At 39.0% G+C, this 27839-nt stretch overlaps 2 protein-coding genes across 5 annotated transcripts; both read right to left on the bottom strand.

Moving 5' to 3' along the window:
- Window positions 1-33: 33 nt before the first annotated feature.
- Window positions 34-27839, bottom strand: LOC308487524 (torsin-1A-interacting protein 2-like). Of its 4 annotated transcripts, XM_081025875.1 has the most exons (7): window positions 27692-27839; window positions 17227-17399; window positions 11159-11335; window positions 9106-9281; window positions 6607-7110; window positions 4311-4412; window positions 278-3645 (listed from the first exon to the last, which is right to left on the bottom strand). In XM_081025875.1, exons 4-7 carry the CDS (start codon window positions 9137-9139, stop codon window positions 2885-2887), a joined length of 1401 nt encoding a protein of 466 aa, XP_080882001.1. In that variant the 5' UTR covers window positions 9140-9281; window positions 11159-11335; window positions 17227-17399; window positions 27692-27839; the 3' UTR covers window positions 278-2884. The 4 variants fall into 4 exon arrangements, with proteins under 4 accessions (XP_080882002.1, XP_080882001.1, XP_080882000.1 ...); XM_081025874.1 differs by lacking the exon at window positions 11159-11335 and having other exon boundaries at window positions 27692-27826; XM_081025876.1 differs by lacking the exons at window positions 11159-11335; window positions 17227-17399 and having other exon boundaries at window positions 34-3645; window positions 27692-27819.
- On the bottom strand, window positions 13299-16877 carry LOC308487527 (torsin-1A-interacting protein 2). Its single transcript, XM_081025888.1, has one exon. It carries the CDS (start codon window positions 16734-16736, stop codon window positions 16341-16343), a length of 396 nt encoding a protein of 131 aa, XP_080882014.1. The 5' UTR covers window positions 16737-16877; the 3' UTR covers window positions 13299-16340.

Here is a 27839-nt window from a genome sequence, read left to right as displayed (position 1 = left end):
AAATAAGAATAAAGCATATCTGAAAGTTTTTTTGAGGAACAGTTTTATATGGCTATCTTAACTTTATTTAGTTCTCTCTAGACATGGTAACACCTTTTTTGCAAATATATTATTATTCACAAGTATGTGACTCAGAACCCTCAGTATCTGATCATTTCATAGACATCTTTGGAAAAAAATCTCGAATAATCCTTTCGTATTTCCACAGATTATGATAAAGGGATCTGTAATCAGTAATATTCACAGTATGTATATAAAGACAAATATAAACAATGATAGCGTGTTCAAGATACTTTAATTTTTAAAATAAAAAACCCGACTTTTCAACAAATAAATGTTAAAAGGAAATATATTATGCATAAATCAGTGAACAAAACATTAAAATGAATACTGATACTTAACTACATATTCAACTTTTGAAAAACATTACAAACTGCTTTTATTAAATGAAATATTAAGGGCTTTACAAAGATGCACTCGTTTTTTATAATTATTGTTTTATTTTCAAATGATAAAAAAGTTTTCACGCTGCTATTTCTTACAAGTAAACTGTGTATAGATATAAGCTTTATTCCCATTAAATAATCCTAAGCAGATATAACAATTATATTTTCTATTTAACATTAGTTTTTGAAGTGCTAGATACCTACATACAATTTTTGGTAAAGATCGTATAGCTGAATTATTACCACTTTCACATTGTATATTTGTTATATGTAGTTTAACATCAGTGCTCATTATGCTTCCTGTCTTTAACAGATAAAAGTGTAAATCAAACAATTAACAACTGTGAAAGGGTCAAAACCACCTCAGCGGCTGCACAGTTCACCTGGGGGATGGTGGGTGACAGAATGCTAATTCTTAACCACTGTAAGCGCAGAGGCCTTCAAATGAAATACACTGAAATTATTTTATTGATTTAAAGAAACAGAAACAAGATCATGACTACCTTTAGCGATATGAAGCCCCTAGACTTCTCCACCACCCCTTGGAAATTAAGTAGGGAACCTAAAATTTGCACCACAGGAAAAAAACCCTCAAGTCCAGAGACAATTTCTGATTCTACCAGTTGCTCCTTCTAGAACTCTGCTATTAATCAAGAAGTGACTTATGTTAATATGTAATGAGAGTTGTTCTACAATAATGAATGGTGATGTTTCAGTATCACATATGGTATCATATACCCACGTCATTGTTCTAAGTCAAATAAACAAGCTATCTATTATACTAATGAAAGGTGAATAACAAGATACACAAGAACATTCGGAAACTTGAAAAATGCAAAAAATAGAAACAACTGAGTTGAAATTAAACTGAGTATATTAGATAATAAATTTTAATTATTTGTACATTTAAAAATACAAATTTTTACACTTTAAAAATAATCATTTTATTCATGAAAAGACCCAGAGCTAATAATATACTGCTTCTTTGTACAATGATTTTTGAAGTAGTGGACAGAAAACTGACAACATTTTCAGTTGATTGCACTTATACAAGGAAGAAGTGTTTTTTATCGAAGGCTACATATTAAAAAGATTTGTTAACATTTCTTAAATTTCCTTTTCTAAATTACATTGAAAGGAAAGGCTGAGAAACTATATTCAACTGAATGAAAAACTAAGACTCTTTGCTTCAGCTGTGATCTGAGTCACTGGCAGATTAGATATGCACACTTCGCACTGGTTACAGATCCGAGGTAGCATAGGTCAGCAGGCCAATGGAATAGTTGTACAAGGCATCATCGGTCTGTGTGATGTAATGCTAGCAACTGAGATCTAGAAAGGCAGAAAAATTTTGCATATGCTGTATAGATATTTCTCCAATTTCCTCTGAGTTTACCTTAGATCGATATTGATATTATATTCACTATGCTTTAACTTTGTGTTCAGGCAGTTCCTTCCTCAAATCTGTTGGAAGATTGCTTCACAAAGTCCCTTTAGGTATGCCCCGTTAGGTATGCCCCTACCTCAACTGAGCACAACATAAGGCCTTGGTTAGAAGAGACATATGCGTTTCAAATAGATTCTTCCCCCAGCTCTTCGTGATCTCTTTTTAGGTATCAGTAAGAATCTCTATTATCTTCTTACTGTTTCTGAAACTCCTTCCATACTTTAATCATGTGACTTAAGAGAAAATGTATCCCAAAACCTCACTGAAATATTCCAGGAGCATGGTGACCGTTCTTAGGAGTGCCACGTAATGGAACAGACACAGCCAATTGGAACTTCGTTTCCAATGATTATAAACAATTCCCCCAATTTTTAAGAACACTTCTTGGGTACAGCTGCTTTCATCCCAGCTCATTCACAGAAAAATAGTACAGTGCCTTCCGTATAGTATTTAGGTTAAGTATTTGAATTCAAATTTCCTTTTTTCATACTATTCAAAAGTGCAAATTAGTATAAAATGTAATCCCACAACTAGGTTATTAAAATAAGTTTTTAAAATGTTTGACATAGGATACAAAAAAAAAACTTTTTAAATTATCATTGCTTCATAACTGTAATTGCTTTAGTCCAAATACTATCCGAAAGGCATTTTAGAATCTCAAGAAAACAGAATCCACTCTGTAGTTACTCTTGGCAGATTCCTTTCCTGTGCAATAATTCTGTTGCTGTCTTATAATCCTCTGTTATATACACCATACTATATTTCAAACCTGATTGGCTTGAAAGGTAAAGTCAACAACTTTTAACTTTGTCAAGCTTTGAGTAGAAAAACGTTACAAAAAGTAAAAAATAAATTTGTTTCCTAAAATAAGCTTATTTGGGCATTTCCGGTGATTTGTTCACATTCATCAATCTCCTTCCATGTAAGTGGAAGGCTTTTAAACTGACTTTTTCGTCAACCTCCAACTTCCATAACCAGCTCTGGGCTTAGCTTATAGGTGGCACCCCTGTTCCTCTATGGTCCTCACTGGCTGGACAGGCAGCACCAGGTGGGAAATGCGGCTCCACAGGCCACTCAGCTTGTCCGAGTCCATGTGGTTGAAGGACGTGGGTGTGTCTGAGTCGGTAAAGCGGGCCCAGAGTAAATCTCTCACTTTTTCCTCCGTTTCCCTTGGGCCGACACTTGCTTCTAATGTCTCCTCCTCTAGGAGAACGGTCAGGACCAGGGCCACGTCTTTGAAGGCGGCATTCTCGTGGTCACAATACTTGTAGAAGATCAAGGTGGAGCCCGCGGGAAGGGATTCAAAGCGGTGGACCACGGCAGCCTTCTGGCCATTCTCAAAGCCAGAGCTCAGCGCCATGTCAACCAGCAGCTTGACCACGTCGCTGTCCTGCCGGCTTCTTCCAGCCCCATCGATCTCAATGGCAGAGACCTTCTGGGAAGAGGTGTAGGCATCCGCCACGTGGTGGCTCAGGCACTTCAGGGTCTCTCTTCCCTCTCGAGCTGCTGTGAAAATGATGGTGGCGGGCTCGCTGGGCTTGGAAGCATTCAGATGCTTCTGGAGAAACTTACGTCCTCTCTGCCACAAAAAGGAACTCTGGCCCGGAAATTTATCCTTCAACTGGCTGAACTGAGCCAAGAAGGCCTCCAAAGCTGGATTTTTGGGCACTTGCTGTGCTGGAGAGGAATAGTAGCTATGAACAGAGCTTAGCAAAACAACAGTCAGAACCAGGAAGCCAAGGAAGATGGAGCCTGTCAGGGGATGAAACGACAAACGACAAAATTGGAGCGGATGTGAGTCAAAAACAAAGCCTGAGGTGAACTGAAATATGAGGTAGAGCTACTGTTACATTTTGTTGGTTGTGGTAAGTTTCTTTTGCCAAAATCCTTTAAACTTTCTGCTCTTAAAATCTACCAGATATACCTTTTCTGATTTCTTAGATTTAATTATTTGAACGTACAATATCTTTGTTAAAAGGTAAATGCTAAGTTCATGTATTCGCTGCTATAATATCTTGCTACAGTATAATATAAAGTTGTGATTTAGAAATGAGCTATAGATTTATTCTTCCACCTTCTCAAAGTACCTACTATCTGTATCAGGCCATTTTTCTTCTAAAGGCTCAAAACGTAAAAATGCCGCTTGCAATGTTACTAATACTCTCTAATGGAAAAGGCAGTTTTAGTTTCTTGTTTATGAGATGTCTTTCCTCCTGTGGGAATTCCCATTTTGTTAAGGATGACAAAGCACCAGCCAGCACCCCTAAAGGAAAATCCCTACAACTCTATCGCTCTATTTTACAATTACTATCACACATTGTCTTAAAACACATAAAAGAATCTGCAACGTGTCTAGGTATTGTCTCATGATTTCTGAATGTGAATCAACACTGCAGTAAGACCAGTTTTATTCTCACCGTAGCTAAGAAACTCCTTTTTACTATTCTTTCGTATAGTTCCTTGTGTATTTTCTCTGTGTTCTTCCAATTTTTGTATTTCTTGTTGGTGACTTTCAGCTTCTGGGGGCAAAAAAAAAGAGAACATTATTTCCAGACAGTACACAAATGACAGTGTGTATACCTTTATACCTCGTACCAAAACAGAATTCTTTGACTGAAAGGATTTCTATACTTTGTAAAGTTTTTTTTAATACAAGGCAAATTTTTCCCCCCGTCTTTTCCTTAAGGCTCACTGTAACTTGTATTCTGCTTAGAAGAATAAAATGTAGGGCTCCGAAATTCATTTAAGGAGGCTGCTGTTGCTACCTTCATAATTCCTCCCTGGCCCTTCCATCAAGGACAAAGAAGCGAGTATCCTCTTATTGCAGCCAAACTATCTCAACTGTGATTCAACAACACGTACAAAATTAAGAAGCAGTGTAAGAAATGTCAGCCACATGTGAGACTCAACACCACAGGGCAACAATTCCAGTATTCAAGTCTCACAGGGCTCTTCCAGGTCCCCAAGGATACAGAGAACGAGGCACGACTCTTAGAGACAGCAGAGATTACTGTGAAGTTGCAAAATAGCTGACAAAAGCAAGCTTGAAACTCTTAGTGAAAGAGGTATACAAAGCAGGGAATACAAGGTTAAGAAAATTGATCAACTGTATAAAAATGTAGGTGTGGGGTGAGACACCCATCTTTCAATGTGTAGGTGGAAAGGAGGGCGGGAGCACTCTAAGCTAAGTCACTCTAGAGTCTAGGTGTGTGCCTGAACCCAGGCAGGTACCTCGTGTCACAGTGAAAGCTGAGTACTGCTCATAACCCTTCCTGGAAAAACACCTCAAATGGCATACTCTGTTAACATAAAGAAGCAGAATCATGTTCAGCTGTAAAGGAGGGTTCATTTAGTTATATCACACCAAAAAAAACAGATTTTTAAAATATCACATCACGGAATTTAAGGACTGAAAGGATCTTTAGTGAACACCTACTCCAGCCCCCACCTTCCCTATCATGAAAAGGTCCAGGGTTGTTAAGCGTTTTGCTCAAGGTCACATAAAGAGATGTGGCTGAGCTGAGATTAGAACAAGGTTTCTCACCTCCTAGATTAGCTCGTTCCATTATATTAAGTTGCTTCCCACAAATAAACTACATTTTAAAACAATATTTTCTTCCTCTCTTCAGTGAACCTGCATACCAGTGAAATTCTGATGGCAGATAATGGTCCATACAAATCTCATTCATTCCTTCATTTAACAAATATTCATAAAGTTGCTTCTCTGTGCCAGGTACCACAGAAACACAATGAGAGACAACAGTCCTTGCCTTCACTGAAGCTACAGACTGTCCTAATGATTAATGAATGAAACAGATATTTGAGATCAGTCATTGATTTATAGTGAAACATGAATTTCCAGCCCTTTGTCAAGTCCCTGGTGAACAGGATATCTTACACTGTATATGCCTTTGCACTGACAAATAGGCATTTCAGACTGAGCTCCTCAGAGTACTTATAAAACACAATCACAGAAGGTGAGAGTTGGAGAGCATCTGGTGTCCGACTTCTCCATTTTACTAAATAGGAAACTGAAGTGCCAGGAAGTTGAGACTGGCCCAAAGTCACCTAAGTTAGCAAGTGGGAGAGCCACAACTAGAATCCATGTCTCCTGATTTCCAGTAAGGGCACAGCACGTTGTAACTATTATCTTCATAAGGGGAGATATAATGCTTGTTCTTAATCTACAAGTGGGGAAAATCAGATGTAGAAAAATGAACTGATTTGTTCCAAGTCCTATACAACTGAAATGACTGCGTGAAGGGTACTTACGGTACTGCGGACGTTGGGTTTTAAATATCCCTATCTCTTCATTTTTGTAGGATTTAGTTTCCCCAAAAATAAAGATTTAAAAAATGTAAATGAAAACGTGCTCATAAGAAATAAAGAAAAAGCCAGAGAGGTGAATTTTTAAAAAGTCATGCCCTTTTTTTTTCAATCATACTGCATTAATACAAACAGTAAATAAATAAAAACGTCGTTTAAAAATGCAGTTTAAGTGTGGGAAGCAACTTTATGTCATGGAACGAGCTGATCTAGTTGATGAGAAACCTCATTCTAATCCCAACTCAGTCTCTTCTGCGACCTCGGGCGAAGCCCAAAGGCCTTAATCCTAGGAAAGCAACAGGTTTTCTGGAAAGGACCTTGTCCTATGTTGTGTTCTCGGCGACAGAGCAATACAAAACAGGACAGAAGTTCAGTGGGTTCTCTCACCTGGCGCCAGCAGTCGCCTCCTCAGTGTGCCCTGGCTCTCCTGCCCTGCACTGGAAGGACCAGACTGGGCATCCTCAGGGTCTATGGCAGGTGGCTCCCGGGGCACTCTGGGTCTGTCGCTCGCTTCCTCGGGGAGGGCGGCAGAGATGTTCTCTAAGGGTGCATCTGCTCCTCCTGCCTTGCCACTTGGAGAACTGTTGGGTTCTTCTCCCAGACTTTCTGAAGAGAGTTGATGCCCTTGTTCTCCCTCCTGAAAACTCTGCTTGGTCTCATGTTCTGTTTCATCCTTTGGATAGTTCCCATTATTTGTTTCATCCGGACCTGCTGACTGCTCGTCTGTATCTGCACTTCCTGAACCTATTGTTTCTACCTCTTGGTGGTCCTTGTTGAAACCAGAGGCAGGGTTTAGGGTCTGCGCTGCTTCTTCAGTGGTACTTGCTGTAACTGTGGTCTCCTGTACCTGAGCATTTAGTGATGGGTCATTTTCCAAATCCTTTGGAGAGTCTATTGAGATAAAAAATTATCATTTTTAGTGAAAACATTTCCCCCCTTTTTTTTTTGTTTTTGTGTTTTAACAAAGTCCCGGATAAATAATAAGTAATATTTATATAGATTTTTATGGTTTACAAGGCATTCTTCCTAAACATTATTTCTCCTGATATCCACTAAGAGATTAAGACCAATTTATTATCGTGTTAATAAATTTAACCAATATTAGGTTGGTGCAAAAGTAATCGCGGTTTAAAAGGTTAAAAATAATTGCAAAAACCGCGATTACTTTCGCACCAACCTAACAGCAATGTAAAACATTCTGAATGACAGAACCAACATTTAGTTGTATTAAATAATACATCCTCTTCTCTAATGAAGTAATGGATCTAGGCAATCATCATCAACAGCAACTAAAACCATTATGCAAAGAGCTAATGAGGAATTTTATAATGGATGGCCAGACAGACAACTGCTGTCCCACTGATCAGTCTTAACACAAAAAGAGGGAAAACCGGACGTTGTTAACCTCCCAATTCAATGGGAAAGTGCACTACACCACGCAGGAAGCACCCCTGCAAAACAACTGAACTTGAATCTGATCACGCTTCTAGAGCTAACTACCAGTTTCTAAGAAATACAGGGATTGAGTAATGTATTAAATTGTGCCTCGGGAATGTAATCAGTAAAATCCAGAATGTGGGACATTCCAAGGGACAAAAGACTCTGTTTCTTTCCTAATAGCAAGGAAAAAAAAAAAAAAAAAAGAGGGGTGACCTAGTAAGAGAGACTTCAGAGACACAGCAACCAAATGCAGTGTGTGCAACACTGTTTAGATCCAGTGTCTGAGAAACCAATTGCTAAAGAAATGTTTATGAGACAATCAGGAAGATTTGCATGCCTTTTATTTGATGATACTAGGACATTTTTGTTCATCTTTTAGAATAAAGGTATTGTGATAACATTTTTGAAAACAATCCTTATCTTTTAGATAAGGATTTCAAGTATTTAGATAAGCTTTCAAGTATTTACTCATCAATGGTTAGGAAAAAGGAGAAGTGAGGGAGTATAGAGGAAACAATATTAACCATATGTTGACAGTAGATAAAGCTGTCTGATGGCTACATGGGTTTCACTTCATCTCTCTATATACATTTGAAATTTTCTATAACAAAGCTTAAAAAAAGAAGGCAACCTACAAGATACATAAATCAAATGCTGTGTGTGACCCAACTGTAAAAATAAACAAACAGACAATAAAAAACCCAACTAAGAGAAAAAAGATTATTAGACAACTGGGGAAATGTGAATACTCATGGATATGTAATGATATTAAGAAATAATGATTACTAATTTTCGGGTGTGATAATGCTATTTTGGTTATTTTTTTTAAATCTATCTTTAAGAGATATAAACTGTTTACAAATAAAATGATATAATGTCTTGGATTCTCATTTAAATATTGCAAGGCAGGCCACAAGATCACCATTATGTAGTTGAAGTTAGATGTTGAGTGCTTGGGGGTTCATTATACTGTTCTAACTTTTATATATTTTAAAAACGTCCTTGGTAAAAGATTTAAATAAATATGCCCTTCTTCTCTTCTGAAAAATCGACTTCATATTTTGCCTATTTTGTATATCCTACCCATAAGTAGGATGAATTTAAATTTCATCTGTCCCTATAATTGAAAGATCCCCTCTAAATATATACCATATCTCAGTTTTCTTGATTTTTTAAATAAATATTTGTCTACCATATATTTTTAGGATGCACTGCATTTTTCTAATACCATTCTACGATTGCAGTCTCTAAAACATTCATCTTACTTATAATCTGGTATTATGGTAAAATTTAGTAAATATAAAAGAGTAAGATAATCGTAACAAATGAATTAAGTTAACTTCTTTGTTACTTTCAAACCAGGTGTGAGTCATCAGAGAGTTTCTCTCTCAGCACAGCCCTCGTTTCCTACAACACAAACTTCAATGCTGTACAAACGAGCCTTACCCTCCGAAGGATCCCTGAGTCCTCCGTCGGCCATGTTTGCCTGCTGTCTCTTCAGACTTTGGGATACTTTTTGTTAGTGTCTAGTTTTCCTTGTGAAGATGTCTTGTTTTCTTCTTGTCCCAAGTCCCAAAAGACTCATGCTTCCCGTGGACCCAGGAAAGGCATATATAGAGTGACTAAAATGAAAATGAAAACAAAAAAATTAAATGATTTTTCATTAATACGTGGAAGAAATGCCAATTTCAGCTGTATTTATTAAATCTGTTTAGTTTATTTCCTCTCTGAAACTTTTTCTAGTGAAGAAAAAAATGTTCTCTGGCTTTCTTGAGGATCATTTCACTTCCTAGACTAGAAACAGAAAAAAGCTTCAGATTATTAACCTTGAATGCCATAATCTCCTAATATGTTCCAGTGTGGTTGAAAGGAGTAAAAAGTAAGACCAAGTAACCAGAATCTTAAAGAGAACATCTATGAAATTGAAATAAAAAGTAATTCTAAGAGTGAAAATGTAAGTCACTACTGAATTCATCACTGCAGATTTCCTTTATGTTTTCTATTTCTGTTCCATATAAATTTTTCAGAATTTGCCTGTCAGAAGCTTTTACTTATACTTAACAAGTACCAATGCACAGGGGCTACCTGCAAACTAAGATGGCTTCCTTGGTATTAGGAGTAGGAAATACACATTTGGAGTTTCATCACTGCCTTCTTAGTGGTATTCTTTTGTAAAATACAGACACATCACTTTTTATACAATGCATTTTAAGGTGTACTGAAAGAAGACTAGTATGAGCTATATACAAAAGGAATCCAAAGCTATATACAAAAGGAATCCAAATCAGAGGTTAAAAGCAATAAAAACTGTATAGTTAAATCATTTTATAGTTAAATCTTATTTTTTGTCAAAAACAATGCTATCCAAAGTTACTTAACCTTCATTATCTGTAAAAGCGATTAAGGTTTGCTAAATACAAAAATATATGTGATCCTCAAAAAATTAAGAATTGAAGAACTACCATATGATCCAGCTATTCCACTTCTGGATATTTGTCCAAAGAATCTGAAAACACTAATTGAAAAAGATATCTGCACCCCTATGTTCATTGCAGCATTATTCATAATAGCCAAGATACGGAAACAACTTAAGTGTCCATCGATGGATGAATGGATAAAGAAGATGTGGTACCTATATATATATAATGGAATACCAACCACTCTGCCATAAAAAAAGAATGAAATCTTGCCGTTTGGGACAATATGAATGGACCTTGGGGGTATTACGCTAAGTGAAATAAGTCAGACGGAGAAAGACAAATACCGTATGATTTCACTCATGTGGAATCTTAGAAAAAATAAACCACACACACAACATAAATGAACAAACAAAACAAAACTCAGAGATGCAGAGAACAGATCTGTGGTTACCAGAGGGTAAGGGGGTCAATTTTATGGTGAAGGATGGTAACTAGACTTTTGATGGTAATCACTTTGTAATATATACAGATGTCAAATTATAATGTTGTGCACCTGCAACTTGTATAATATTACATACCAAGTTTACCGCAATAACAAACAAAAAATATATGTGAAAGAGCTTTGTAAAGTGTACATTTTGAGGCTAGCCAACTAGCCTTCCTTTGTATCTTTCTTACAGCACAATTTTGTAAAATTAAAAAACTTTTAATCCCAAATGCCTAACAGTGCCATATTTTAACTGAAAAGATATGAATGAATGAATGAATGAATGAATGAATGAATGAACAAATGAATAGTGGTACCAATGATAAACTAGAAGGGAAGGGAGGAGTTGGAGACAGGCGTCCTTTCTGCTGGTGCAGACCTACGGACACACAGCATACACAGCATATCTGTGTTTCCTGGGAGAAGTACCGATGAGGAAACATTTTGGGGTCACAAAAGTGTTTCATATCTTTATTGAGGTAGTGGTTACACTTGTCATCAAACTTAAATCTCTACATTTTATCGCATGTAGAATATCCTCAATAAACTTTATTTCAAACAGAACTGCTCTCTAAAATGTGTTACTTCGTACCTAGATGGCAGCCCGTCAACATCCTGCAAAGAAACCACCACAGGTATTTCTATAATCTGACAAATGCCCAGGGTGCTCCTTTCTTGTCTCAAGGCACACGTCATTCCTGTAGGCCATTTCTTCAGGCCCTTTGTAACATGTGTTCATGTTCACAGCTGAAGCGGTTTTCCCTCAAGGCTGCAAGGAAGAAATGGTACAGACATGGAGCTTCGAGACATCCTCACAAGAAGTCACCTTGTGGGGGTTCTGGGAGATCTGCAGGCCACTATTCCAGAGGCAGGGCAATCTTTGGAACAGTGTCCAGTCCATACCAGGAAGCGTGTACATTAGGGACCTCTGCACTGTATAATGGAAGTGAGGCAGAGCCTCACCCTGATGGAAGTGGGATGTTGGAGGCTTTCTGCAGCTGTAGGAAAAAACATTCCGTAGTATGTTCCAAAAAAAAAAAAATGGTAACTTTGATGGGGACTTTTGCAAAAAGGAACTGATGAAGACCTGTGTGCTCCATATGGCACAAAAACATTTATGTGTAGCAAAGCCCTTTTCGGTTTGATTGTGAAATGTTGGTTTTCAGTGCCCCATATGTGAAGGTTATGATGATTCATTTTTCCACATAAATGAAACTTAGGCTCATCACTGGAGGTATCTCCACTTGCCTGGGATTCTGCAATCTGCAGCAAAACTTTTATCTTTTTGTTTTAACTGGCTCCATGAGGGCCGGAAACTGGTGAAAGCAATAAGGTTTTATTCTCCATTTACAGAGAATGCACCATGTGGTAGGCTGAAGGAGGCGTCCTTAATGTCAATATCCTGGGACTTCTCTAGAGAAGGACACAGATTTGCCTCACTACTTCCTTTGCAGATGTGGCTGCCCTGTGCTCGGTCTTGTAAGATGTCGCCTTTCGGCTCCATCTCCCTGTACCAATGGCAATGCTTTGACAACCTGGTAGGTGTTCACTGTCCAGTACACAGGATGGTCTTTGCACTGTGCTAACAACCAAGTTTAGCAGAGTCCAACATGCAAAATTAAGTGTTATAAGGGTAACTCCACAGATTGATCAGATTATATAGGAATGTTATTGAGTAGTAAAATTTTGAAAGTGTCCAATTCTTTTTTATTGCTCTGTACATTGTTTAAATAGATATAAAATGCAAAATTAAACCCATGAACAGAAAGGATACACATCAGCTTCCACTTAGTGCTCGCTTCTGCAGAGGAAGACGTGAACAAGAATGGGATTCGACTGTACCTGTCAAGTATCTTTAAGAAAAGAGAACTGAGGTAAATATGGCAAAATGTTCATGTTAGATCTGAGTACATAGGTGAATGCTATTTTCTGCGCTGTTCTGTTTGATGTAGTTAATAAATGTTTTAAATGAGTAATAAAATAAATTAGCTTCTGTGGGGAAAAGAATCAAAAGGAAAGGCATGAAATGGTGATTGTTTGAGCCTACATGTAATGGGCTTATGTTCCAGAGGCATCATTCAACCACAGTCTCCCATATATTTTGTCACAACCAGCTGGGAGGACACAGGATAAGGAAAAGCTGCCTGTGAGGACAAAATCGGGGCTGGGAAAGCAGTAGAACCCCTCACCCAACCGCTAGTCCATCCTGGAAACTTCTAGTCCCGCCATGGCAACCAGGAAGGAGAGGATGGCATGGAGATCTGGAGGAGACCTACACAAAAAGGAAGAGGCAGGCAGGTATCAAAAAGCACTGTTATCTGCAACACTGAGATGGAAATTGTTTTTTAAAGGAGAGGGAAATTACAAGTTTAGCAGCAAAGACGGACAAAAGAGAATCAGCCAATCCTGGATGGTAGTTTAGATATAAATGCCATCGTTGACAAATGTATGGCAGTCAGGGCTCAATATGTATCTTTTTTTCTATTTCTAAACATTTATTTTAGTGCATGATGCCATTTTACGCTCTAGAGATAAAAAGCAGCAGATATCTTGGCCCTAAACAACTTATCATCCCGCTGTGCAGACAACGTAAAACACACGAAGACAGTGACAGCTAACATTTACAGAGTGCCTTCTTTGGGCCAGGCAGCATTCAAAAGCACTTTATGTATTATTTCATCTTCACAATCTTATCATGTATGGGTTTTAATTATTTCTTCTATTTTACAGATGAAGAAACTGGACACAGAGGTGAAATCGCCCAAGGTCATTCAATATTGTCATAATTTGAAGACAAACCCAGGTCAGCTGGCTGCAAAGCCATCATTTTTCTTCTACAACAAGCAGTGTTCAAGTTGTTCCCAAGATTCCATGGAGAGTCAAAGGCTGTTGGGGGGGAAACTGAAGAGATGGACAGGGTATGACTCGTCTCCCTTTGACAGATATCTATAAAGGTATCTGTAACATGCTGATGGCCACATACTCTAGATGTCATGGAATTCTTTCTGTGCCTGGGCTTGCCTGGGGTGTAACTTAGAGATGAATCTCAACTCAGTCATCCACAACCCAGGTCGGCCTTCTCTTTAGTACATATTTTCTCCCGTTTGCTCCAGCATGTTTCCACTAATCTTCCACTCCCAGGTCTGCCATAAAATAACAGGGGGTAGTTATATGTCATTTTAAAAATGGCCACCATTATGTGAAAGTAATATTGTTGACTCCTCCACCATATGGAAGAAATGGACATGGCTCACATAATCCAAAATGGATAACCCTCCAGATCATTTGTCTTGAAAATTAATTGTAGGCAAACACTTACACTTTCAAGTTCAGTATTTGTAACTATGGAGTATTCTAGAATCATCTACAATGTTTTAGGCAAGTATAGTCATACCGAAAAGACCTAAGCTGAAAAGCTACAAAGCTTTCTAAATTTTCTCTCTTGCTCAATTTTATGGACTCTTCCACTTGATGTTATTTCTAAGAGCAGATCACATAACAAGTATGTGATAATATGATCATGTCTGCAGGTAAAGTACCCTACTTAATGTAACATTAAAATTAGTATTTTTGATTCCTTTCTCTTGCCCATATAGTCACTTAATTTATGACACCACACAGAATTGTTTGTGAGGAGGGCTACAAGAGTCCCATTATTTTAATTAATGAGAAAAATGTGACTTGAGTTATAGCCTGAAATATCAACAATGACCTTCGGACTGACGTGAAATGCCTTTATATGTCACCAGCAAAGTACAATAACTATCTCCATCTTGCAGTATTATGAGTACTCAGTTCCCATCCGTTGAAGCCAGATAACTATACACCATGGTTGTGCTGCTATTGCATTTCTCCCAGTTTGGTCGAAAGGGCAGACAAGAGTCTCCTAAGGCACTGATTATAAAATGCAGATTCCCCGGCCCTGTGAGCAACCTATAGAATCAAACTTCCTGTGAGATCAAGAAATTCGCAATTTTTTGACAAGATCATGCAGATAGATTTGAAAATCAATGGTATAAATCCATTCAATTTGTCTTTAGTATTAAAAAGGAGAGACTGGTCAAAACAGAAAGACCTTTTCTCTAGTTTGCTGAAAATTCAAATGGCACATATGTAGAGGGTTTCTTAGTATGTATGTGAAAAAATTTAGGGGGACTGATTGTAACACCATCCTCACAAGCAATACACCATAAATGTTCACTTTTTGAAGTGAGCTTTTGGATAGTGGAGAAGTTCTTAACCAAGGGTTAATGATAAACTAACTAGTCTTCACGCAGGTGAGCAGTCCACACAGTTTATTCAGCGCAGTAACAGGAGACATCTTCCACTATGACAGACATAAGGCGGATACAGGGTACATCTCTGGGGTACATTCTTAATACAGACGAACAAGCAACTTTAGGTTTCACAGCATGGGGCAGGTATACAACAGCCATTCATTCCTCACTTCTTCCTTCCTAGAGTCCTGATTTTAGTAGGGGAGACGTGTGCCTACCCAGCCACCGGCAACTCCATTCCCTGTTGCCTGGCTTCCTGGCCTCCCTGGCGAACCAGTACCTTTTAATGACATGTAAGAAGAAAGCTGCAGGGCATTTTGAAAAAGAGTTTCTCTCCAAATAAGATAGAGCCTTCAAAGGAGAGAACCCTTTGCCCCCTACTTGCAGCCTTTGATGAAATGTCTGGAGCCCAACAAGCCGCATTGCGAAACTAAGATAACAGAAGCTGATGCGATCAGGATCCCAGAGGGGAAACACAGCAAGAACTTGTGGCCTCGAGAACATTGTCGAGCTGCTACACAAGCAGAGGATTATCTAGCATCTGAAGTGGAATTTGAACATTGTTCAGTGGCTTCTGAGATGTTTTCAACAGCATTTTCTAAGTTTCTTAACCCGAACTCTGGTTCCGTGCGTCTCCTGAACAAGTGGAGGCCAGCACGTGGCTGTGTCCAGCGGGCCCTGGTTAGTGTTAAGAGGGACGCTTCCCTCGGACTCCGTAACACACATATGGAGTCCAGCTTGGTAACTCCTTTTGTCACCTATCTCACAGTACAGGGACTTTTCCATTTCCAGAGTAGGGCATTTCCAGGGTAGTTCAGTCACCACAGAGACAGAATAGTCTTCGTTTATGGAGAGCCCAGGCAGTGTAGACAGGGGCATTTCTGCACGTGTTTATTTCACCTATGTAGGTGTTGCCTGACAGAAGGTGATTTCTCTGACAGTGACCAGTTATCGATAATGTCAAAGCCACACTGAGGCCAAAGAGAGCCAATGATAAATAAATGATTATATATGAATAAATTGCAATATATAGAGATACATAATCACTGATTAATATATAAGAGGCGGAATTTAGAACAAAGTAGTTTCTTATTAAGATGTCTAGCTGCTTTACCAAAATCACCTAGAATCAAGCGACAGTGAGGACGCTTTCCCGCAAAAATTATCCCTAGAAACATCATTATGTTACAGACAGTATGGGCCTCGCCTTGTCATTTGTCAATAATGAGGCTGTAGAGCTTTTTAAGGGGGGTAAGCTAATTCCAAAACAGGGAACATGAAATAGTCTGGTTCTAGACGAACAGTCTGGCTGGAATACTGACTAAATTCGTGCTGGACAAAATAGGTGTAGACCATTGTAACAGATCCAACAATTTAAGCAGTTCCCCAAAGTAGTGACAGTCTGGATCAGATTTAAAAGGAGGCCTTTTTCCATCTTCCTTGAGCTTCTAGTACAAAAACCCTCTAGAGTCACCATGATTTTGACTATTTAAGAAGTTAACTGCTTTGGCCAAGTTTTTTGTTTAAGGTTGTGTCTGTTCTGGTCAAGATTAACTGTAACGCAGGGTTAAAGCCAGCTACTCTAGAGTCATGTATCCTTTTTCTAACCAGTGGAGGACCCAGAAGAAATGGGTGGCAAGCTTTTTCAAAGGTCCACCTGGTCAGATTTTGGGGAGCCCACTCCAGTGGGAATGACCAAGGAAGAATAAGGCTTCTGTTAGCAGAATTATCAGGATAGCACTCAGGGCAATAATCAGCTCTGCTAATACGGTCTAAGAATACTTGGTAACATTCATTTGCAACAAGTTCAGTTTGGTACAACCAGTGGCCTAGTTCTAAACTAGGGAACCACTGTTGTCCACAGTCGGGGCAATGTGAATTATCCGAGAACATCTGGCCTACAGAGACAACACAGAAAGCAATGTAACAGTAAAAGGCAACAATGACAAAGAGAGACACCCAAATAACCAGTCCTATTACAGATTTGCTTTAGCAAGTTCTCAGTCCGACCACCCCTACTTGGAGGAGGTTAAATTTGGCTTGCACCTCCGTGCAATTCTTCAAGATTTCGTTGTCTATTTTTCACTCAACTGCAACTCAGTCTCTGAACTCAGGGACCGATCCGCTCTATTACGTTATGAGTCACTTGCTAGGAGCACAGATCTCAGAATACCTCCTTCAAATCCCAGCTTTTCAAGGAAAGATAGGGTGCTAGTCTAGATATTTTCTCTTGTGTGTTAATCAGTTGCTGATGTCATGCAGAGGCATGTGGCTTACTCTGCGTTGCTGGTAAGCTATTCTGTCTGCTTGGTCAAACAGAGGAGCTGACAGGTCCAATGGGTCTTTGTGGGCGCTGGCACTCTTGCCGTTGTAATACACGTACCCAAGTCTTAAGGCGCTGGCACTTGACGGCGATGTAGGGGGTTCAGGAAAACCTGGGAGAGTCCTCTTGAGTGTGGATCCAATGAAGTCTGTCTCGGGCGGACCTTAATCAGGACCCAGTCAGAGAGCAGCTGATGCTGAGGTGGCTGGAGGGTCTCAGAATCCTTCACATACCTGGAAAGGATAAAACTTCAGACGACTCATATGGGTTTTGAGTTGCTCACAATATTATTAGAAACATGCATTTGGAACTCATTTGGGTCAGTCAAGGTGGATCAGAATTGTCTCATGGGTTTCCCCATGACAATTTCACATGGGTTCAAACCAATTTATCTATTGGGAGTTATTCTTATTAATGGCACTAGAAAGGGTTTTGGTTCATTTAAGATTTATACTAGCTTAAATTTTTTTCTTTTTTGGACCATGTTTCCTTTTTCTATTCCTTCTGTACTTTGGGAATAAGGCTCGCAGAATCATGTTTAACCTGGTAGAACTTTGAGATTTCTTGTATAGCTCTTCTGTGAAATGGTATTCCCATAAGGTGTGGGGTAATGCTAATAACAATGGTGATAGCCTTTCCATAAGAGACTTCAATCCATCCAGGAAAAAGCTTACAAAATGATTAAATGATATTCTTCCCAGCTAACAATAGCAAGATGGATGAAATCCTTTTAAAGGTTGAAAAAGAAACCATGAGGGGCATGTCTCACTGCCCAAATCTATTCGTATAGGTTGATGCACATTTTAAGTTTAAGAATAAGGCATAATCCTGAGCAATGGTCCTGAGCTTTTCTTAGGAAATAGATAGTAAATCAGCAGATGCTGTCATCATCTTTGGAATTCTTCGTGGCATGAATGTAACATGTGAACAAGGTGGGGTAGCAGGATGTACGGAGCAAGCAGATAGCCACCTTGGGAGTGCCACAAGTCATCCGAGTACAGTGTATACCCTGACCTTCTCCAGTGTTCTTTTTGTGAATTCTGAGGCTTGATCCCGTGAGAGTCCTAAGGAACGCAGGGAAGGGAGGAGTGTTAAAACTGTATCAAGATTTGGCCTGAAAAGCAGAGGGAGTTACAGCCTTAGTTGTGGTCAGCCAAAGCATTTTCTTTACGACTAGCAACATTCGCTGTGATTCTCAGATTTTAAAATGGCAAGGTCAAAAGGCAACTGAAGAGCAGCTCCGGCAGTGCTGCAACCTGGGGCCAAGATTTTGATGGGAGCTCTAGATGAGGTGAGACAGTCGCAGAGACATACTGATGTGTTTTTTGAGTTTAGGTAACAATATGTGGGTGTGCGCTACCAATTCAGGTCTTCCGGCAGAGTGCACAGAAGGTGGGGTTCCTGACTCAGCGACCTCTGTGGTGACAACATAGGGCATAATGGATTTCCCCGGAGGGTCTACTGACAAGAGCCCCCAAAGTAAAAGTTTCAATTATTGTATTGGGAAATCTTGGGTGTCTAGTACATGGAACATGTACCTGATCATGACTAAACCCACAGGATCGTGAGGTTTAACTTAGGAGTTAGCAATAAACTTAAATGACTACATCTGACATTGAAAAGACGGAGAATTTTGTACTTTTAGAGTGAAAAGGGGAAATGCAATTTGAACCACAACAAGATACCATTTCACATCCACCAGACTGGCAAAAATTAACAAGTTTGACAATGGGGGCTCTCCAGATTCTAGACGAAACCACCCCTCCGTTCCCAGCACAGCTCCACTGGCAGGGTCAAGAAGCCCTAAAGCTCCAAATGCTCAGAAGAAACCCACCCTTCCCCCAACCTTCATTTCTCCAGCTTTGAGAGTCAAGCAAGTCCTAGAGCTCCAAGTATTCCTGAATCAAGAGAACGCGGGTGTTCCCCATGTTCCTGACAAGACACCGCTCCCCTGGTCCTGCGAACCACTACAAGAGCCATAAGTGGGTCCCAAAGCACTAAATGCTCTGAATAAGACCACCTATTACCAGCCGCCCTGCTCCATTCCTTAGCCTTCTCACTATTGGATGAGTGAACAGGGCAGAAAACGCTCCTGGCAAGATGTTCAAACTCCATCCCCTATCCCACTACCCAGCCTCACAGCTTCACAATTATTACCTGCTGGCAAAGCATCAGGACCAACCAATCGCATCAGACCTGTGCAACTTGAGGTCCTCACCATGAGAATCCCTTCCTGGTTATAGCTCATCATCCCTTAGTCTCTAATGGCTCTAAGAGCAGTGAGATAACATCCCTTCCCCTTGCTGCATTAATTTTTTCCCCATAAAACATGCACCATTTTGACATATTAAATATTTTAGCTATTAGTCCCTACTAAAATATAAACTCCGTGAGAAGAGAGTTTTCGTATTTTTATTTACTGCTGTACAAGCCCAGTAAACATTTCTTGAATGAATACACAGCAATTTGACTCCTTCTACCCTAACAATAGGAACACAAATTGGTACAACCACTTTTGGAATTTGTTTGCTATTATCTAGTAAAGCTGAAGATGTGCATTTCCCATAATTCAGTAATTCCACTCAGGTTTTGTAACGTAGAGAAATTTGCACACATGCTTTTAAAAACATGAATAAAAATATTTATTCATGGTAGTATTGTATATAATAGCAAAATAGCAGCCAAAATGTTCATGAACGGTAGAATGGATAAATTGAGGTACTGCCATACCATGGAATACTGTACATACAGACACAGATGAAACTCAAGACTATAATATTGATTTGAAAAGTGAAAAGCAAGTAATGGAACATACACGTGTGCGTAGTTTCCATTTACATAAAGTTTCGACATATTGTTTAGGGGTAAATATGCAATAAAGCTAAAGAGAAAAGAAAGATAAGCACAGGGTAATTACTACCTTTGATGCGAGAGGGAAGGAGATGGGTTGGAAAGGGCATACAGAGCATTCCAAAGATAATCATAAATATTTTTTAACTGGGTAAGGAGACAAGAATGTTCACTGAATCATAAATCCTAGTAGCTTATATAAGCGCTATCCATTATTTTATAATTTTAAAAAGCAAGTCGAATAGCAATAGCAATGGGCTAGAAAGAGAGATTAATAGGCAAAACCAAACTTTTACATTGTGGACAAAAAAGGTTGCATCAGTTACTCTGTTCAGAGGCAAGGGGGTGACTGATAATATTGAGGGAAAGAACCCTATAGAAGGGTTTGGATCTTTCTTATTCTCATAAAATTATGAGCAACTATCTCTTCAGAGATAAAGTAAAAGCGACCTCTCCAATATTGGTATGGAAAAGAAAGATTGTCTTGGCAAACTCCATAAAGGCATGTATCTGTGTGAAGGGAGGACGTTATTTCATTTGGTGCCTTTGTGCAAATTAGAAAAGGGCACCCTCCTTCCAGGCAAGATACAGCCCAGAGAACCTCACCTGGCCAGGTATTCAACAGTAATGCTATCTGAGAGATAATAATACTTAGTAACAATAGCTCAATAGCTATCTGCTCTAAGTCCTTTACTTGCTATTAACTCATGTAATCCTTACAATAATCCATTTAGAGAAACAGAGAGGTTGAGCAACTTGCCCAAGGTCAAACAGGTCATAGAGAAGTATTTGAGTCCAGATAGACTGGTTCCACAACCTGTACTCTTAGCCACTTTAAAATATCACCTTTCTGAAACAGTGACAATTGAGCTTAGAAATCCTTCAGAAGCTGTTTGCAAAGTTACAAGAATACTCTTCAATTGTGTATATATAGAGAGGTGGGCGTGGAGGAAAATTACCTCTCTTAATTTTCTACTCCAACACAAAAAGGTCTAGGATAGGTTTCAGGGAGTCCTGAACCCTCTGACATGACACACAGAATTTTTTATGTACACATATGCATTTTTTTCTGGAAAGAGAGTACTACATACCTTTGGACTCCCAAAGGAATCGGAAATGGTTCAGAAGCATTAGGTGTTGCTTCTTTCCCCAACTCTATTAGCTTAAATCAAAAGCAGTTGATTTGAGGTAAATATAGATGATTACTATAAGGCTTATAGAAATGCTGAAAACACCTAGAGAACCACTATTACTCTACTGATTATTCAACATAATTATGTAAGTTATTAAGGAAACCACCATGTACTAGGCCCAATGCCAAGTCCTATGGATATAGAGAGAAAAAACTTACAGAACAAATATAGAGAATCCAGACTGGAACCAATTTTAGGTAAAGGCTAAGTAAGGGCTTTTAGACGGACATAAAAAGATCACTTACAGAGATCACAGGAAATTCAGGAAGGCCCACAGAATACGCTGGAGTGCCTTTATTTTAACTAATAACAGTGGGCAAAAACTAAAGTTTGAAGAGCTTCCCTACTGCACAAATGCTACACACAAAAGAAAAACACAAATCAGGTTTCTTGTGTGTAAGAACTAAAATTTAAGATTCTTCCTAGAACTTTACTAGAAGATTAGAAAATAGAAAATTCACTTTTATTTAATCCACTGAAATGTACATCTACTAATGATGGCAGCTTAATACATGTTAAAGAATTATCTTTTCTAAATATTCTGATTCTATTTCAATCTTTGCTTTTTCTTCAATGGACGTTAGTAAGTTCAAATCTGCCCTTGACAAATAGTCCCTTGTTCTTTGTGGTGATAGGACAATGTAAGTTTCAGAGTGCATCAAGATTGGGGTGACTTTTCCAGGCAAATATATCCCTTAAACTTTAGCCTCATCTGACTCCTCAGATGCTATGTAACATCAAGAGCACACAGAAAAAACATGCTTTAAACCATCTTGAGTTCCCATTTTAAATATTTCTTCCACGGGAAGGCTAATCAATAATCAAAGCTTTTTTGTATGGGACAGTTTTCCTAAGTTCATACACAGAGAAATCTTGAAGAGTTTCATGTTTCATAACTAGTTTGGAATTTAGATGATGAGAGACGAAGGAGTATGAAAAAAGGAATCAATCACTCTTCTTTTTAAATTCACACAAACGAAAGTAATTTGTTTAAAACATATGATGAAAATAAATGCTCCTAAAAAAACACCTTCAGCCTAAGTTTTGTGAGGAACTACTTTTAATTTGGCTAAGTCTTGACATCCCTGAGAGAAGCCGCGTTTATAACAATCTTCAGCACTATTTCATATACACACTGTTCCCTCTTACGAAGGACAGATAAGCTGAACAAAAAATATGATCCTGACTCAAGACAACAGCTGCAGAATGTTCTCCTCTCCCCCCAGGAACTGACAAAACAGGTGTGTGCATTGCTAGCATGCCATAAAGGAGAACGCTGGTTTAAAAATTTACTGTTACACTTTAATCTACTTTGCCCCAATGGACTCATGTCCATGGTTCAAGTTCTGTCTACAGTGTCAATTGATAACACCAGCAGCCAAAGCTTTAGTTAATACACAGCTTTCAACAGTGAGACCTAGTGCCAAGCTCAGGTATTCCTATACCTGTAACCAGCTTACTGTGTCTGTGTTTTAAATGAGTTTCTCAGTCTTGCCCACTCCTCTAACCATATCTGACATAATATGCCAGTATTATTATTTTCACAGTTGCCCGCTTATTTTTCCAGTGTTTTTAGTAACTGGTACTGATTTCATATTTTTGAAAAAGAGTTTGAAAAAAGTACTAAACTAGGAACAAAAAGCACTCCTATTACTTCACCAGGGGACGCTTTCTTAGGTAGGGACTGACTGCCTGGAGCAGTTCAGATATTATACATATTTTCTGAGTACAGAACGTCTTCCTTCTTACCCTTCTTCCTCCCTCCCAAATCCCTTGATTTGTATCTCAGGTTTAGGTTGACCACAGACGCAAAAACAATACACAAAGAACTAGAGTTTGCTAAGCTTTTCAAGAGTGGGAAGCATAACTGATTCCCCGTTTTAGCTCAGCTCCCCTAATCGCCTTTACTATCTATCTCAAGCCATGTTTGTATTCAACTTTTTATTTTCATGGGCAGCATAATGACGTTTTGGTCAACAGCAGACCGTGTAGAGAGCCCCATGTAGGCCTTGTGGTCCCCTAAGATTATAATGGAGCTGAAAAATTCCTGTCGCCTAGTGATATTGGAGACATCACAGCTGTCACAGTGCCACATGTAACTCATGTGTTTGGGGTGATGCGGGTGAGAACAAACCTTTGCTGCCAGTCACGTAAAAGGATAGCGGCAATTATGTACAGCACATGATACTATGTTACTGGTTTACGTATGTACTATACTACATAGATACTTTTTAAACTGTTATTTTTAAGTGTGCTCCAAGTCAAGTAGTTGTTTCAATCTAGTTGTGGAGGGCACAGCTCACAGTGGCCCATGTGGGGATGGAACGAACTGGCGACCTTGTTGTTAGGAGCACTGCGCTCTAACCAACTGAGCTAACCGGTCGCCCCTCTACTATCCTTTTTATCGTTATTTTAGAGTGTACTTTCTACTTATAAAGTTTGCTGTAAAACAGCATGTCGTGCCTCAGACATCTCGAGTTGACCGAGTCTCTTAATTGCATCATTTTCTCCTGTGCTTGATTAAATATCGGGATGTTTTGTGCAGTGACATGACATCTCGGCTTGTAGCCCAGGAGCAATAGGCGGGACCACATGCACTCTACGATGTTCGCGACAAAATCGCCTGATGACACACTTCTCAGAAGGTCTTGTTGTCATTAAGTGTACATGACTGTAATTTTAAAAGTTACAAAAATAGTGCCGAGTTCCCTTATATCTTTTATTCCCTTTCTCCTAAAGTCAGCATTTCATAAAATTAAAGTACAATTATACACAAAAAACCAAGATATTAACATTGATACAAGTCAATTAACTAAACTACAGATTGTTCACATTTCACCAGTTTCTCCACCAGTGTCCTTTTTCTGTTCCAGGGTCATCCAGGATCCCACACTGCGTTTAGTTGTTAATTCTCCCGAGTCTGCAATCTGTGAGTTTTTCAGTCTTTACTTGTCTTTTGGGACCTTTCCTGAGGTTGGTGACCTTGACGTTTCTGAAAAAGTACTGGTCAGTTACTTTGTAGATTGCCCCTCTATGTGGGTTCATATAATGTTTTCTCATGATTAGAAAGCTAAAGAGGTTCTGTCTTTTGGGCAAGAATAACACCACAGAAAGGCTGTTGTTTCCTTCTAACTGCATCTTATCACCCGGCTCGTGATGTCCATGTCTTATTATTGCTGGTGACGCTAACCTCAGTCAGTTGATTAACATGGTATCTCCACAGTTAAGATATATTTCTCCTTTGTAGCTAATAATTATCTTGGGGGAGACACTATGAAACTATGCAAATATCCTGGTTTTCCTCAAACTTTCACCTACTAGCATCACCGGTGGATTTGTCTGCAGAAATTACTACAGTGCCATTTGTCTAGTAGTGAGTTTCTATTTCCGGCTTTCCATGTTTATTCACTGGAATTCTTCTGTAATAAAGAGTTGTCCCTTCTTACCTATTTATTTCTTCAATTATGTCAGTATGAACTTAGGGATACTCACTTTATTCATTGCGTTAAAATCCAGTGCTATTACTCATTTTGTTGCTCAAATTGTTCCAACTTTGGCCATTAGGAAGGAGCTCCTTCAAATTGGCTCCTAAGTCCTTTTAACAAAGCCCCCAACTTTTTTTGAGCACTTCCTAATTTCAAGCAACACAAAGGTGTTTCAGGCTCATGTGTATTTTCCCTGCGTTAGCCCTGGAATCAACTACGTCCCCCCAAAATCATCCTGGTTTGAAAACCAAGAGCTACCCAGGTGCTCACTGCTCCTGGGGTTTCACTGTCAGGCCAACAATTTAGACAAACCAGCACCAATGTTTGCTTCCTTCCTAAACTCATTAGCTGGAAACCATGAGCATCACAGGGAGCTTGTTAGAAATACAAATTCTTGGGTGCTACCCGAGACCTACAAGGCTAGCATCTTTGAGGGTCTAGTGCAGGAGTTTATGTTTTAACAGTTACACCAGTAGATTCTGATGCTATAAAGTTTAAGAAACACAACTTTAAAGAAAAGTTCTTTCACTGTAAACCCTGTTTACTATTTTATCTGTAATAAAAAAGGGAAAAATTAGTCTGAATAACTTGTGTGTAAATTATTTTTACTGCCACAACGAGGTGAATGCCTCGTCAGTTAAGGCACTGAACGTTTCCCTATTCTTGTTATTTTCCTATAGAATTTTTAAAATGTGGTGGTCAGAGTAGTAGTTATGAAGTTGCAAATACTGTGACTTTTATGCAGAGAAGATGTAAGTCAGCCCCAGGATCAACTGCGACTTACATACATGACCTACCACCCACATAGTGAATGTACAGATAAAGAGCCCTTGCAGTGCTGGCCTCTAAAGTCAGAGCGCCAAGTCTTTGCTCCAGCACAGGACTTGGTGAGCTCTTCTCTATGCCTTGGTTTTCTTAACCACAACATGGAATATCACTACCTCGATGAAAGAGGCATTGTGAAGGTTAAAGAGATAATGTGCAGCACTTTCCTCCATTGGGACACACAAAAAAAGAAACTCCTCAAAAGCTGCTTATTATTATTTGCACTATTAAATAAAAATGCAACTAGATGTTTCATTTTTTGGAATGGGGAAAGCAGGTGGAAATTACGCAAAAGGAAAGTTCTGCTGTTTCTTCACTAGATCACATTAAAGACAGACTGAGAGCTCTATTTATATAATTAAAACAAAATCCTCAGAAGTTAACACACCAATGTTTTAAATTTGACTTTTTGTAAAAATGTTACAACATTTACATTGAGTATACCTATGGTCAAGGGCTAAAAGAGAGTATAAAAAATTTAAAATAATTTGATCTGTTGGGGTAATGGAATTATGGGTGAATTTTCTTCCTTCCTATTTTGATTGTGAAAATCATGTGCCAACAACCCCTTTAATATTAGTTAAGGAGGAAAGCAGCCCAATTAGTAATCATAGCTTCAATTTATTGAGTCCTTGAACTATCCCATTTAATATGCCAAATAATCCTATGAATTTTTACTTTACAGATAAGGGCATGGACTTTCACACAGGGACAGAACAGGAATTCAACTCAGCTGACTCCAAAGTCTAAGCTCATAACCAGTGTTGGGGATATCCTTCTTTAGTCACAAATTTACAAAACTAAGGATAAAATATAATCACTACACTGAATCATCTCTTGTGGACACAGTAGTGGTCATAAGATGTAGAATATTCATGAAATTTTAACACAAAATTCTAAATAAAAAAGAGCATCGAGCAGACAAGGCTTCTCTAAGCATACTTTCCTTCAGGAAATTCAAGTGACACTTCAGAGAAATGTGAATTTCCATAGAATACAGTTTAAAATGACTTATTGGGCAAAAAAAAAATTATATTTACAAGACACAATACATTATTAAAATACCCAATAATCCTCAAATAATTAGCAAAATTCTTATGTCCCTTTGTGAATTACAGGAGCTCTTAGGCCAGTATTACAGTCTCTACACTAGGAAGTAAAATAAGCGAAATTGGGCTTAAATGAGTCACTCATGAGATAAACCAGCAACAAAACTGGTCCTCAAGTTATGGAGTCTGTGTTCGACATAATAAACATTATCGAGCAACGGCTCTCAAAGTTTTCATAGCAAATGTCAGTTTTTCAAACTGTTCTAATCCACCCAAAACCTTCCAAGAACATTTTTAGTTCCACTACCATAAAGTTCCTTTATAAATTAAATGATTTTCCACTGGTCATTTACATACGAATCACGTGCTTAAAAAAGAAAGCCGATAAACACGACTGCCACAGCCCTAATTCTTTGAAAAGGAGACAAGGAAAGGATCTCTCATAAAGGTCCAAAATAAAATGTTTTAAAACCTAAAGACAGGTAAAACTGAAACAAAAACAGTAAGTGGAATCAGAGTAAGATAACTCACTTCTGTATTTGTGTATAACGTCTAACAATGAAGCACTAGTGATAAAATAGAGAAGAGCACACACTTTCTTGAAGGAGAGAAAAAGCGGTAACTTTCTCATCAGGTATGAAACACAACTGGGAAGACATATAATCGTAAGCAAAAGGGTAATCGTGGAGTCTTACTAAAACGTCCACCTTTGCCCTGTTTAGCACCGTGAAGGCCACAAAACGGGGACTGGGCCGGGGGGACTACTGTCTAATAAGGATTAAGATGCCACATGCTGCTGTTAGGCGCGGTTCCGTAAAGGAAGTCAGCGCCCCCTGCACAGGTAGAGCTCCCGTTTCCATTTTGAGCCTTTGAGGAATTCTGCTTCTCGTCTCAAAGTCCAAACCCAACACTTATTTCCACCTCCTCCTATTTAATGTTTACAAGATGCCGTGCCTCTTTATCTACTCCAGAACAAAACTATGCCCCCTGCCTGCTCCGTTTAAGGCTGTTGCAGTGGGCAGGTGGGGGTGGGGAGGGTTCGTTTCTCGAAGATCTTTCCAAAGAAGATATTGGATCAAATATCAAAACATGGAAAAGTTGTGTACACGTCTTATGTACTTACAGATTCTAGCGGAGTTTAAAATCGTCAACAGCCAACGTCAGGGGAGCCCTTCGGGCGGTCTGGTCCAGACGACGGCCGGGCAGCACCCCTCGGACGCGGCCGAACAGAATGTCGCCCGGTCCCTGCCCACGTGACAGCGCTCTCCGCC

The sequence above is a fragment of the Rhinolophus hipposideros genome, assembly GCF_964194185.1.
Source record: "Rhinolophus hipposideros genome assembly, chromosome: 19".
Classification (NCBI taxonomy): Eukaryota; Metazoa; Chordata; class Mammalia; order Chiroptera; family Rhinolophidae; genus Rhinolophus; species Rhinolophus hipposideros.
Note: the sequence above shows the minus strand (reverse complement) of the source record. Positions and strands in the feature narration are given on the sequence as shown.